Source organism: Asterias amurensis, chromosome 16, assembly GCF_032118995.1.
Source record: "Asterias amurensis chromosome 16, ASM3211899v1".
Lineage (NCBI taxonomy): Eukaryota > Metazoa > Echinodermata > Asteroidea > Forcipulatida > Asteriidae > Asterias > Asterias amurensis.
The window spans coordinates 15093800-15107669 of NC_092663.1; the positions used below are offsets into that span (position 1 = coordinate 15093800).

At 38.2% G+C, this 13870-nt stretch overlaps 1 protein-coding gene across 3 annotated transcripts in view; it reads left to right on the forward strand.

Annotated features, from left to right (window-relative positions):
• Positions 1 to 13870, forward strand: part of LOC139948898 (rap guanine nucleotide exchange factor 4-like) — an 81696-nt gene that overhangs the window by 63273 nt on the left and 4553 nt on the right. For all 3 annotated transcript variants that reach the window (XM_071947257.1, XM_071947258.1, XM_071947259.1), the window contains 10 exons: positions 2595 to 2740; positions 3231 to 3454; positions 4172 to 4284; positions 9230 to 9391; positions 10172 to 10322; positions 11084 to 11221; positions 11675 to 11744; positions 12159 to 12305; positions 12753 to 12850; positions 13189 to 13314. In XM_071947257.1, coding sequence (XP_071803358.1) covers positions 2595 to 2740; positions 3231 to 3454; positions 4172 to 4284; positions 9230 to 9391; positions 10172 to 10322; positions 11084 to 11221; positions 11675 to 11744; positions 12159 to 12305; positions 12753 to 12850; positions 13189 to 13314 — 1375 coding nt within the window. The remainder of the gene's footprint in view (positions 1 to 2594; positions 2741 to 3230; positions 3455 to 4171; positions 4285 to 9229; positions 9392 to 10171; positions 10323 to 11083; positions 11222 to 11674; positions 11745 to 12158; positions 12306 to 12752; positions 12851 to 13188; positions 13315 to 13870) is intronic.

Genomic DNA, 13870 nt, shown 5'->3' on the forward strand with positions numbered 1-13870 from the left:
TGACCCCTGACCCCTAACTATACTTTGATTTTAATATACATGCCGTGATATCAGTCCTTTATCGGCTCCAGTCTATCGCACTTGACCTTAAAGGAACACGTTGCCTTGGATCGGACGAGTTGGTCTATAAAAAGCGTTTGAAACCGTTTGTTATGAAATGTATATGGTTAGAAAGATGTTTTAAAAGTAGAATATAATTATCCACACAAGTATCACTCAAAATTGCACGATTTTCTTTTTACGTCGCGAACTATCACGGTGGGCCATTTATGGGAGTCAAAATTTTGACTCCCATAAATGGCCGACCGTGTTAGTCGACGAGGTAAAAAGAAAACCACGCAATTTCGAGGCATATTTGTGTAGATCATTGTATTCTACTTCTACATCATCTTTCTAACCATATGCATTTTATAACAAACGGTCACAAAACGCCTTTCAAAGACCAACTCGACCGATCCAAGGCAACGTGTTCCTTTAAGTTAACAGACTCAATGTAATAAAGACACCCCTGCAAAAGAAAAAAAGGCCTCTCTAAATTGTACTAAAATTAAATTATTCATCCTCTAGCCATTGTTCAATATCTGTTTCCCGCATCATCATCATATTTTGTAGGAATCCTGGTGCCAGCCTTGAGAAATCGTTTCTCCATTCCACAAGATGCATTGCTGCTTTGCAACGTAACCATCAAAATTTCATAGAGTTGCTTATTAATCAGACAATAGTGCTTAAACAATTTCTGCTTAGCAAAATTAAGCAGGAAACCAGTTACCAGTTGTATACACTGGCATGACATTTTGGCTGGTGTCCTTTCCTTTGTCTGGTAATCACAATTATTTTTTGCTTTTGCTTATTTGGGTGTTTTAGCAGCAGCTCCTTGATATTGGGCCCTGGATGTAGGCTAGTCTCTGCTCAAGGTATTCTAGTGAATATGCGCACTACGCTGCATCTCGAAGCATATAGAATACAAGCAAAACACCTTGAGCCAAAACTAATTTCTGCATGTTAAAATCTTCCACCGGACTCCAGCCCATGAGGCAATTTTCTGTAATAAGGTTATGCAATTAGCCTACTTCGGAACGCATCATGTTTTTATAGTGTTTCTGTCGCTGATAATTTAGGAATAATTATTAAAAATTTATTTCATGTTGGGCATGTACAACCTTTGGATTGCATGTGCATGTGACACAAATAAATCTTCATTGAATATGCATTTTAAATTGACTGCAGGTTTTGTACCACAATTTTTAACCGTTAAATTATACATGTGTATAGCTTGACAATAATTTTATAAAATTCTGAAAAAATAAAACTCAAGCCCCACATATCCCCTCCCAGATCTAGCGGATTGAAAAGTAATCAATGTTAAACATTTAAATGGTCATACGAATGATGTGTTTATTCGTTCAGCATGAATTTGATGTCGCCAGTGTTACGACTACTAAGGACCCTCGTCAACCAAGTTGTACATTTTTAATGATGTTTTAGACAAACTGCGCACAGCAGGCAGAATCTTTGGAAATTATACTGCATGAAAACGCCTTGTAAACACAAAGTTTGAATACATTGTTTTTTATAGTGCTGTATACATTGTTAGTTTTAATAATAATAATAATAATACTTGTAATGCACACGTATCCACCCTGCTGGGTGTTCAAAGAGTAAGGATGAACAATATTTAACTTGTTTTTACTCTTACACCCATGTGTATGAAGCACTGTATACGTACTCGGTACTTTCCTGAGTTCTGTGAAAAACAAAATCCAAATGGTGTATATTGTTGCAGTTTCTCTTGTTAAATCGCCTTCTGGACAAGAAAATGGTTTTTTTGTCTTTCTACCTTTGCCTTGTTTTTCATTATTCCTTGAGGAGATTCAAACAAACCCACCCTGTACTTTTTTGAAGTGAGGATTTTAAGCTGATGCCCATAGCAACCAAGCAGGTTGTTATGGCAACCAATGCATTTGTGTAGTACTTCTATTATAAGCAAGATTAGACTATTTTTGAAAACGGTTAATTTTAAACTGTTCTTGTGTCATTCACGCCATGGGTAAACTTATGGCTTTGATATTAAGTCTGCCTAAGGTTGTTCGTTCAAAATTTAAAATGTGAATTTGTAATTAAGAATTAGGCCAGTAACCTGATTGCAGTTTGCTCATTCTGCGGCAACTCTGTAGGGGGTATTACTCACTGCTGTTTCATGTATGGAACTGCTCTCATTATCTCTTGTGTTTGTTCTCATTCCTATATAAGCCAACTGCTATTTCATGTGTGGATTTATCCTTGAAATTATATTGTTTGCTTTTATTCCTCGGAAAGCTCGGTTCATACTTCCTGCGAGTGCGAATGCGAAGGGAACATTGACTTCACAACTGTGGTTTTGCTGCGAAACAGAGTTGTGACGTCAGTGTTCGAGCACAGCTCAACTGTGGCGAATTATTCATTGCGAATTTGTGACGTCAATATTCGCTTTGCATTCGCAGGAAGTATGAATGCAGTTTTTGTCAATTCTTTTTTTTGGGGGGGTTTGAACTTTCCCGAATAACTGTAGTGTTTTGTTTTTCTGTTTGTCCCTGTTGATTGAACCTCTCATGTAGACCCATGGAACGCTCCGTGGATGATTTGGAGATTATTTACGAGGAGTTACTCCACATCAAAGCATTGGCACATCTCTCCACGATGGTCAAGCGAGAACTCGCTAGCGTCTTAGTGTTTGAGTCGCACCAAAAGGCCGGTACTGTATGTAAGTAGATCCTAATCAATCTTTTGTTCTAAACAAGCTGACTCAGAAATTGTAGTTCGAAGCTTGAGAAGTTCTTTCAGACAAAAGTCTTCGCTTGAACAAAAAGGAAGAGAAATGAGAAAGAAGAATTCTGTTTTCCAACAGACGCATCAAACCTGGAAAATTGGGCTCAATTGGTCTTGGAAGTTACAAGAAAATAATGAAATGAAGAAAAAAACACCCTTGTTGCATAGAATTGTGTGCTTTCAGATGCCTGAGAAAGGCTTCATGCCTTAAGCCTTTCTCAGATTCAAATATTTTGGGAGGAAAAATTACCTGTTTCTCTAAAACTAAATCACTGTCAATAGAGGGGGTTGTTTCTAACAATGATTTATAATATCAACATCTCTCGTGTGCTTTTTTACCAGGTTAGTTGTTATTCAAAAATTACCAAAAGTACACCCTGCCTTTAGGTTCTTAACTTTTAGATTATTTTCTTGGATTCTTTCAGTATTTAATCAGGGTGACGAAGGTAAATCTTGGTACATCATCCTCAAAGGGTCCGTTAATGTCGTCATCTATGGGAAGGGCGTGGTCTGCACACTCCATGAGGGGGATGATTTCGGGAAGCTAGCTCTCGTAAACGACTCGCCCCGAGCTGCCTCCATCGTTCTCAGAGAAGACAATTGTCATTTGCTGAGAGTTGATAAAGATGACTTCAATCGGATACTAAGGGTAGGTTTGAGAATTTGTGGAAATCTAGCAGCTGGACAGAATATTTTTGTGCCAACTTGCATGGAAAAAATAAAACATAAAACTGTATGGGAAGTTTTGAGTGTCTTCAAATGAGACCCGGTAACTCTTTCAGTGCCAAGGTCATACGTGTCTGGTCTATTTTATGTATTCAAAAATGTCATCAATCCAATATGTACAACCCATAATTTAATACATGTTATCACAAGAGGGCAGTATCACTCAAGAAATACTATTGATCCTTTCTCCTGCAGACAAGCAGAGTATACTGTTTGAAACGTTAAGACCAAACTGGCTCTTTTCAGGGCAAACACTCCTTTAAAAGAGATTCTACACCTGGTTGTGTAACCCGCAAGTTTACTATTTATATTTAAATTTATAGATATTGATATATATGTTTTGGTGAGAAAGACTTTTGTCTTTCTTTTTAATACACAATTTCAAAAAACTGGGCGTTTTAGGTTCAAAACTATAAATAAAATAAAAACAGGCAATTTCCTTGATTTCTTTCACACATAAAAAAAAATGTATTTGGAAAAAATCCAAACAATTTTCACTTGAGCATTTTTTATGAGCATTTTTTTTTATGAAGTCTAGCTGGTTTGCTTGACTTTATATAGGACTTATAACCGAAGATCCAAAAACCAAAGGTACACTTTGCAATTATGAATTAATCCTGTTTGTGATATTTTTCTACAGGATGTAGAAGCCAATACCGTAAGATTAAAGGAGCACGGACAAGACGTCTTAGTCTTAGAGAAGATTCCAACAAATAACGGTCAGAGACAGGATGGAGCACCCATCCATTACAAGTAAGCTCCTTCTATAAACCTCACAGATTTCTCAGTCAGGTCTCTTTCTTCTGGAATCCATTCATCCTTAACACATTATCATCATTTTTTTAAAGGCAGTGGACACTATTGGTAATTACTAAAAATAATTGTTAGCATAAAACCTTACTTGGTAATGAGTAATGGAGAGCTGTTGGTAGTACAAAACATTGTAAGAAACAGCTCCCTCTGAAGTAACGTAGTTTTTTAGAAAGAAGTACTTTTCCACTAACATTTTTGAATATGATTTTGAGACCTCAGCGTTAGATTCTGAGGTCCCAAAATTAAGCATATGAAAGCACACAACTTGGTGTTACAAGGGTGTTTTTTCTTCCATTATTATCTCGCAATGTCAACGACCAATTGAGTTCAAATTTTCACAGAGTTTTTTGTGTGCATATGTTGAGATACACCAAGTGAGAAGATTGGTCTTTGACAATTACCAAAGGTGTCCAGTGTCTTTAAATCGTTATCGCATTAATTTTTGTAATACCTTGCGGACGAATAAAGAGAAAAAACTAAAATTGGACTTGAACCTGCAACCTCCCGACTAATTTGGCATTGCCGTAGGGAAATCTGTCCCCAGAGATTCTGTCCCCCATATGGGAAACTAACATGGGCTGAAGGAGGCTGATTCAAAAGAGGGCGTTATAAGAAGAAGTTTGTTCACAGTTTGCCAAAATGGAGGGACAGAACCCCCTGCCACTATCGAGCAGAGCCACTAAAATTGAGCCCAAATTATTTGTTTTCTTGATCTTGGTGAAATAAAATTGAAAAACATCACCGTCTTCCAGAGGGTTCCTCTTGTCCTTAACATCATCAAAGATTGGAAGGACTGTCTGAGAACTTTCCAGCAATCCTTAAAAACAATCTTATAAATCCTTTAATTTACCTTTTTTTCTGAACCAATAATTAGTTGTTTAAAAATAGCAGTGATATGTAAGACAAAGAACAGAATTATGAATTTTATGAAAAACTTTGGTACAATGTACAAAGTAACGACCTGCCTTTATACTGCTAACCTCACCCTGTTTGTCACTGTGTTTGTAACACTGTCTGCCAATGCGATTGTCACTGTACATGTATTTGAAAGTGTATAGTGGTTTCTAGATGACCAGTTTATGTCAAAGTTCTTTTGTTAATTTTGTATTTATTTTTTCATTTTTAATATCTGTCCTGCCTGTTGTCTGAATGTACTTCTGTCCTGCGTATAAATTCTTTTCCCATTTATCCCTTTTCGGTAAAAATTACGGTCCTTATTTCACGAAGTTGTTCATTTTCAACTCACTAAAAAAGAATAAAAGGGAGAACAGTTACCTGATCATGTAACTTTTCAGTGCAGGGTAATTAACCCCAATGCTAAGCATTCTGTGCAGTGAGCCATTAGCAAGTTAAGTTTAAATATTGTCTGGTGCAATTTGACTAGCCAAGTCACAAGTCAACACTTAAATTTGAATTCCTCAGACATTTTTGAATAGATGTGTATGGCACAACGCTACCAGGGTTTGCTCATCTGCAGGGTGCTATTCAAAAGCTTGCCCCAAACCAAGTGACATGGCAATCGTCTCTATTAGTCAGAGGAATTCAAACTTAAGGGATAACTCGCAAATGGCTTCTTGATCCAATTAAGTTTGCAATCAGGTCGTTACTTTAACCTTCTGTCCGTGCTTTTTTCGTTTGGGGTTTTCTTTTGTTTTTATATTATTTCAACCACCTTTCGTTGGTCAGCTCATCTCAATCATGTTTTACTCAACGCTGCACCTCTCTCTTTTTTCCTTAATCCCCACCGTTTCCCCCAAAGCGTTTTTCCTCGCCTCCTTCTTGTTATTGTCACTTGATATCATCCTAAATCAATCACAATCTCATGCTAATCCAGACGTTATCTGATGTTCCCACTCCTGTTAATCCACTCCTCCCTCCCTCCCCCACCCCCGCTTTCTCCTGAAAGATCCCTATATCTGTCGTTCCCACTCATGTAACACCCTGTTTCAGACAGGCGCTCCAGAGTCGCGCCAAACCAAACTCTGAATTAAGTACATAAAGAGGTCGAGCGTCTGTACAGTTAGGAGCGACTGGATGCGTAGAAGTCGAAAGATCGACTGGTGCATGTCATTCGGAAACAATTCTGGATTGCCTTGTTTCAGATGTCGATCTTGTCATGAGCCGAGCTGTTAGGTTAGGTTCACCTGTCTGAAACCAAAGTTTATTTGGGTCGACCTAGAGTTGCTCCTAATCTATTTGGTTTGGCGCGACTTTGGGGCGCCTGTCTGAAGTGAGTGTTTTGCCCAACCCCTCCCCCTTCTTCCGAAAAAAAAAACATCCTGATAATCTTCCCCGGTGCTAGCGTCACTCATTCCAGATCAGATAAGGGTCTTCTTGCCCGCTCCATTTCTCCATTTTTCCATCTTTTTTTTCTCTCATTCTTCGCCTCTTGCTCTGGATCGCTCTCTCTCTCAAGCTATTCTGTCAGCACTTGCACAAACCCAGGAGAGGTTTGCCCATATCGTCGTGGGTAAGAAGACATGCACGCTTTTCTTCAAAACAACAACAACATGTTTAGGCCGTTGATTGTGTTCACCAAGCCACCTTTTTCTTGTTTATATTGTTTCAACTATTTCTATTTTCAGTTTGTTGGTCTCTTTTTTTGTTGAGGACAGCAAGATTTGGCAGTATTTTTTATGTACCGTTTTTTCCCCACGTAAATTTGATATGTTTATAAATTGATTATATTCCAGGCTTTTTATTTTGTGACCCTTCTCTTCCCTTTATATTTTATTAGTAAAATTATATTTTGTTATAATATATCTCAATATACCAATGTAAGAAGTTATCCTTTTTCCCTTCCGCCCACTTTCTCCCACTTTTATTTCCAACTCTTCTGTGAGGTTTCCTTTACTCTTTTCTGAATTTACATCCATTTCAAACAAACTAATCTTTCTACTTATTGTCAATACTTCAGTAACACTCTGTTTACACACCCCTAACGCCCTTTAAACACCAACTCAACTCTAACATTTAATTGCCCCAAGAACTTCATTAATCTCCATTAAGAACAGTTTACCATCAAAGTGAGCCCTCTACAACATTAACACCATATTCCAACACCTCAACACTTCATAGTAATTTTTCCTACATCCCAAACTTTGGACTACTAAATAATAACTTTTGTATAACTGACATAGAGATCCTTGTCATTTGACTGGTGGAACTTACTTCACGTGACATTCACTATTACTCCCATCCACACCGGCGATCAAAAAGACCTATTCGCCCATGGGGAATAGCATTTCCCATTCAACAGTTAGGATCATCCTTGTTCCCAATGTTTTTGAGCAGTACAGCGCCGCCGCGCTACTGCTAAAACAAAGGAGCACCTGTGCAAAAGGTTGTGATCCGATTTGTGCATTGTTGCCGCTACGCGGCGCTATATGATTTTTGGTTGTCAGTAATTTGTGTGATTTTTCATAATGTTATACTTTTAAAATACATCAAATAACAAGGATCTATATGTCAGTTATATAAAACAAATATTGAGTGGCTTTAATTCGTGGAATGGAAGGAATATTATCGCTCAGTAAAATTTAAACTGTTCCATTTCACTCGGCTTTGCCTCGTGAAATGGAACAGTCCAAATTTTACCTTGCGATAATATTCCTCCCATTCCACTCTGAGCCACTCAATATTTGTATACTATTCTTTTCCCCCCGCATGAAACAAAGTAGACTCCTCCCACCACTCCATCTAATCCTTTCTTCTACTGTCCGTCTAATTAGTCTTATTTATATTTTTCTTTTCTGATTTGGTTGTAAACGTTAAATTTCTTCAACCCTCACTGTCACACTTTCTTTTTCTGACCAGCCTATATTTACCTCTTTCTTTTCTTGTATTCTTAATGTTCTTCTAGAAGTAGACTTCTGTGTAGAATTCATTATTTAGAGGTAGAACTAGCCGTAGTCTAGAACCGTTCACCTTTGAGTGTACTTGTAATAAAAAAAACTTTTGCAGGGTCCAATCTTATGGCTATGCTTCTACAGCAGAATTTTGCGCTTACAATCCATATTAAATTATGTGCTTTTCATGGGGGCCATCAGTGCAGAATTTCACAGTAGCCGAGCCAAGAAATCGGACCCAGATGGCAAATGACTTTAATATTTTATTGGACGAACCCTAAAAAGACTGGACAACAGCCTTCAAACCAGCATGATGAACATAGAAACTTTATTATAAATCTGGCTGATCTGGCATTGAGACCTTATTTTCAATTGGAATCCTGTAAAACCAGTCAAATGATTAATTTTTAAAGACAGACAAAAGGCAGTTCTTATTTCTCTAGAAATAAAGCAGGAATTGTTCATTCCATATATGTTTCTTTTACTGTTACTCGTGGCAACCCTTTTCCCTTTCCTATAACTGACAGTTCGTCCACTGTTGGTTTAAAGGCAGTGGACACTATTGGTAACTACTCAAAATAATTATTAGCATAAAACCTTACTTGGTAATGAGTAATGGGGAGAGGTTGATAATATAAAACATTGTGAGAAATGGCTCACTCTGAAGTGACGTAGTTTTCGAGAAAGAAGTAACTTTCCACAAATTATATTTTGAGACCTCCCGAAATCAAGCATCTGACAGCACACAACTTTGTGTGACAAGGGTGTTTTTTCTTCCATTATTAACTCGCAACTCGATGAACGATTGAGCTCAAATGTTTACAGGTTTGTTATTTTATGCATATGTTGAGATACACCAAGTGAGAAGACTGGTCTTTGACAATTACCAATAGTTTCCAGTGTCTTTAAACAATAAATACAACCGTTCCACTAACCTCACTGAATTGAGACCCTTACTCTTTTTCCCTGATTCCCTGTTTTAATAACCTGATTTATTTCACAGCTTTACTTCCTTTCTATAATTCCCTCTCCGGCAGGTACTCCGTTATGGCCGGTTCCCCAGAGAAGATGCTGGAGCACATCTTGGAGACGAGGATCGACAGCAAACAAGACGAGGCGGACACATTCCTTGAAGATTTCTTATTGACTCATATCGTCTTCATGTCAAGCAAGCTACTCTGTCCTGCTCTGCTCACACAATATCCTTTTGAAAATAGTAAAGCTACTACGAATGAGAATTGATGTTTTAAAATTGAACTTTAAAAAAACGTCGTTATTTTTGAAAGATTCTGGCATCAATTTTACAAAAAGCTAAGATTGGTCTTAAAATGTGTATCAATCTTAATTAATAATAAGAGATTTCTCCAGAAGACGATCAGAGCATACTGATCGAAACGTCAAGTTGAAACCAATGGTTCTTTCAAGAACCACCCCAACTCATTAAGAGATCGTCATTACATGGTGTTACCGCAAACCTTTCCATATCGTATTTCCACCATGCAAGGTTTCAAATCCTACTTAATAATAAGAGTAATAGCTCTTTTAGAGAAATTCCAAACATGATCATTGCACTTCACAAACAAACAAGAGCAACATCAGCAATGGGTTATAAGATTGCGCTTAAAAGCATCAACTGTTGCTGGGAATCTTATGGTCTTTGGTAAATTCAGGTTTCAGAGAGTTGGCCCGAACATATTGAACAACAAAGTGTGATGTCACAACACAAGTCGCTATGGCGATAATTTCAACTCATCTATAAGACTACAAATAATTAACAATTCAAAACGAGCCCTGCCACTTTTACTTCGACTCAACCAAAGAACCCACAATAATACTGATCAAATATTCTGATAATACCCAAGTTACTCCAAAAATCTTACCCTTTTGTGATAATTAAAATATAGGTGATAGGATGTGTACATGTACTTGAGCCAACTATAACCTCAGCATCTGTAAACATTTCCTTAACAGATTTTCACTTATCATGCAGACATCGTCCAGGCAACGGAGCAAGAAACAATTGATTACATTGTCAACAATAAACGACGTGTTATCAGACTCGTCTGCCAGTGGAGCGTGATTGCCGGCTCGGCATTCCAAGAAGATGCTATTATTACATCATTTGTTGAGGTACCTATAAAAGGCTTTCAGTTAATCAATCATTCAATCAATCAATTACTAGATCAATCTGTTACTCACTTATTTGATCAATCAATCAATTGCTCAATCAACGTGTCAATCAACTACTTAATGCTCAAATAAATCAGTTTTTGCTAAGCAAGATTTTCCTGTGCTTAGACGGTTTTTGTGCTGACAGGCTTAATGAAAGTGGGCCCTGGGGTAGATTTCACAAAGAGTTAAGATAGTCTTATCTCGACATGGACAATTTACTCGTCCTAACTTAGGACTAGCCATACGATTTTAATATCTTACAGGATTTGTCCTAAGTTAGGACTAGTCCTAACTCTTTGTGAAATCAACCCCTGGTTGCTTGTAAATTGCCTCATGTGACATGGCTCTTGCTTTACACCCTAATTAATATGTCACTCCAGTCTCCTGACGATGACTAGAGCAAGCTAGTCGCAACGTTGAGACAAATTTCAGAACTGACTCCGCGGCAGTACAGTTAATTACGATCCTATAAGCTAAAGTAGTAGTCCAGTCTAATTTCTATACCATCCGCCCTGGTAATAGTTAAAAAGCAGGACAGTTCTTTTCAGAACTGAGAAGTCTCCCGAACCTCCGATTATCTACTCCACGGCAGTAGAATAAAGCAAGACAGTTCTCTAAGAACAACTCTACCTGGCAAGTAGATACACAAATGGTGTTACCGCAAACCAAATATACATTAATATGTCATTTTTCTCTCTCTCTTGTAAAATTTTCTCCAGACATTATTTTCGGCAATCTGTGACGATTGTCGTATCTACAGCAGTCTTCAAGATGAGCTGGCTAACTTGGAGAGAGTTCTCCATCTGGTGCGGAGGATGGAAGAGGAGCAACAACACACATGGCAGGTTCAGAGACAGGTAACCATGGCAACATACCCCTCTTCACAATCAATACGGCATCTTACAAGTTATAAAAATATCAAATAATTAACCACAAGGGAAACTGACTTGGTAAATTTGTAATGATTTGGGGTTGAACAAAGGAGAAAAAAAAGAAGAAAAAAAAAAGTTTCTGACTGGCACCCCCGAACAAAGATATTGACACAATAGGGTGACCACCATCAGGTCTACCGCCAACATAGGGCTAGACAGCTCAGTTGGTAGAGCGCTGCCACTTTTCCTGCTCTAGGCAATTTTGTTTTCTTCAACCCCAAGTCAAGTAATAAACATAATAGTTTCAGCAGTTACTCCTAGAAATCACTCACAAACTTCCGAAGCTTTTAGATATTTTGGTTTTGTATAATCCCCATTTCTTTTTGAAAAAACACCTGAGGTGAAGTAAAGTGTTATTTCCTTTTCTTATACATTTAGGGTTTGGGTGAGTTTCATCGGTCTGAAGATGATACGCCAAGGAGAAGACCCATCAAAGCCACAGATGAAAGTAAGAAAAGAACTGTGATCTGTTTTTAAACATCTCTAATCTATCCACATCCTCAAAGTTAATGATTGTGATTCTAGTTTAATTCGGTTTGGCTGACCCAGACCTGCCACAGAAAAAACCCTAAAATAAACCAATCTTAAAGATGAGCAGAGATACTGTGTGAATCAGCGAGACCACATCGGCTCTTTTCAGAGCCAACAAAAGAGTTTTTATACATGGCTGTACCCGCAAGTTTAGTATATTTGTTTTAGTTACATCTTTTCTTATTATCTTGGAACAATTCCCTATCATGTTGAATTTAATTCTAAATATCTCCTTGAGTGTTGTACATAATATCCTTTAGTGCAAGATGTCGGTAGCTCTGCATACCAGTTCCAGCAATCTATAAAGCCATTTTTTGTTGCCGTTTCTCAGATATCTTCAAGGTGTACTGTGCAGACCACACGTACACCACTCTACGAGTACCGATGAGCACGGCTGCCGGAGCCATCGTACGAGCCGTGTCAGAGAAAATGTGCCTTGGAGAGGATCTAGTGTTGTGTGAGATCAAATCAACAGCTGGTTAGTCCTCATAGATCATCCCATTGAAGCCAACGTAACCAAATTGAGCCTTTGATTCGAGGTTGAATAAAACAAAATTTACTGAGGGTTGAACAAAGACAAATTTACTAGAGCAGGATTTGAACCATTGACCTCTGGATTAACATGCTGGCGCTCTTCCAAGTGAGCAACCATGCCCTATGTATGAGCACTTAGGGACATGGTTAATTAAGATGTGTTATGCGCTATACAAGAATGGTTAAATATAATTAATATTATGTTTGCGGTCTCCCTATTTTGTCAGTATCTTAATTCAGGGTTGCCAAATCTCACCTGCTAATTTTTTTCTTGGCAGAAAAAAACTTCTTTTTTTCCCTCTTTTTGTTTTAATTCAGTGCTGTTTTTGAACTCGAAATTCAATAGCAATACCTAAAATAATTCTGTTTGTGTTCGTGTCTTCTTGTACAGAGCGTATTTTGTTCAAAGAGAATGACATCTGCGTAACGGCAGCTCTGAGTCTCAATGGTAGAATATTTGTATCGCCACGGGAACACCTTGATGCTTTGGTAAGAATAACAAAAAATGTTTCATGGACAAAATGTTTACCTATGAAGTCGGTCTTTGACATATCCTGTGAACTGTTGCAAGATGGCGTAGAAACAAGAACAGAAGTTTGAATTAATGATGCAGTCATCAAATGAAACCAGTCTACTGAATGGCTGTAAGAATCTGAGATGTCTTCATCTGACCTCACCTGACTTGACCTGACCTGACCTGACCTGATCTGACCTGACTTGACCTGCCCTGATCTGACCGGACCTAACTTAATACATTATCTTACTGAGATTAACAACTTAGCATACTGTACAACGCATTTCTTAATATTTGAATTTCTCGCTTCTAGACGCCGATTCCTGAGCAAGAAGGGCCATCAGAGAGCACAGCATCCATTTTTGAATTAATGGGATCGAAGGAAGTTGCGTACCAGATGACGCTTTATGACTGGGAGCTCTTCAACTGTGTTCACGAGGTAAGTTAATGAGAGCATAATTTGTTTTTACCCTGTGAAAAAAATCACTGAGGTGAGATTCTTACCTTGGGAGTGATTTGCTTGTGACTTTGTCCACCGTGGGAAAGTATGCACAATAACCTGTTCGAAACTTATTTGAAAATGCAAAAAATATATTACAGCCACTGGTTCCCAATTCATTTATGCTTAGCAAAGAAATTTCCCAAAGTGCTGTCAACCAATTTCAGTTATCATAGGCCCTTTTTGAAACCACGACTTGGGCTCCTGCTTGGGCCCTACTTTTCTAAATAAGGGAGCGTCTCAAAAGTCGGGCATGTTCCTAGCGCAAAAGAACGTTCCTGCGGGCATATGCCCGCAGGATCTTTACATCATGACAAAGTATACGCGGGGCGTTCCAAAAGACCGGTCCTGTGGAACGGACAAAAGCGGCGGGGATACTCTTGCGATCCAAAAAGAACGTTCCTACCGTTCCGACTTTTGAGACGCTCCCTAAATAGCGAAGCCTAAGTCAAAGTCATGGTTTTGAAAAGAACATATAAACTTTATTCACTTGAAC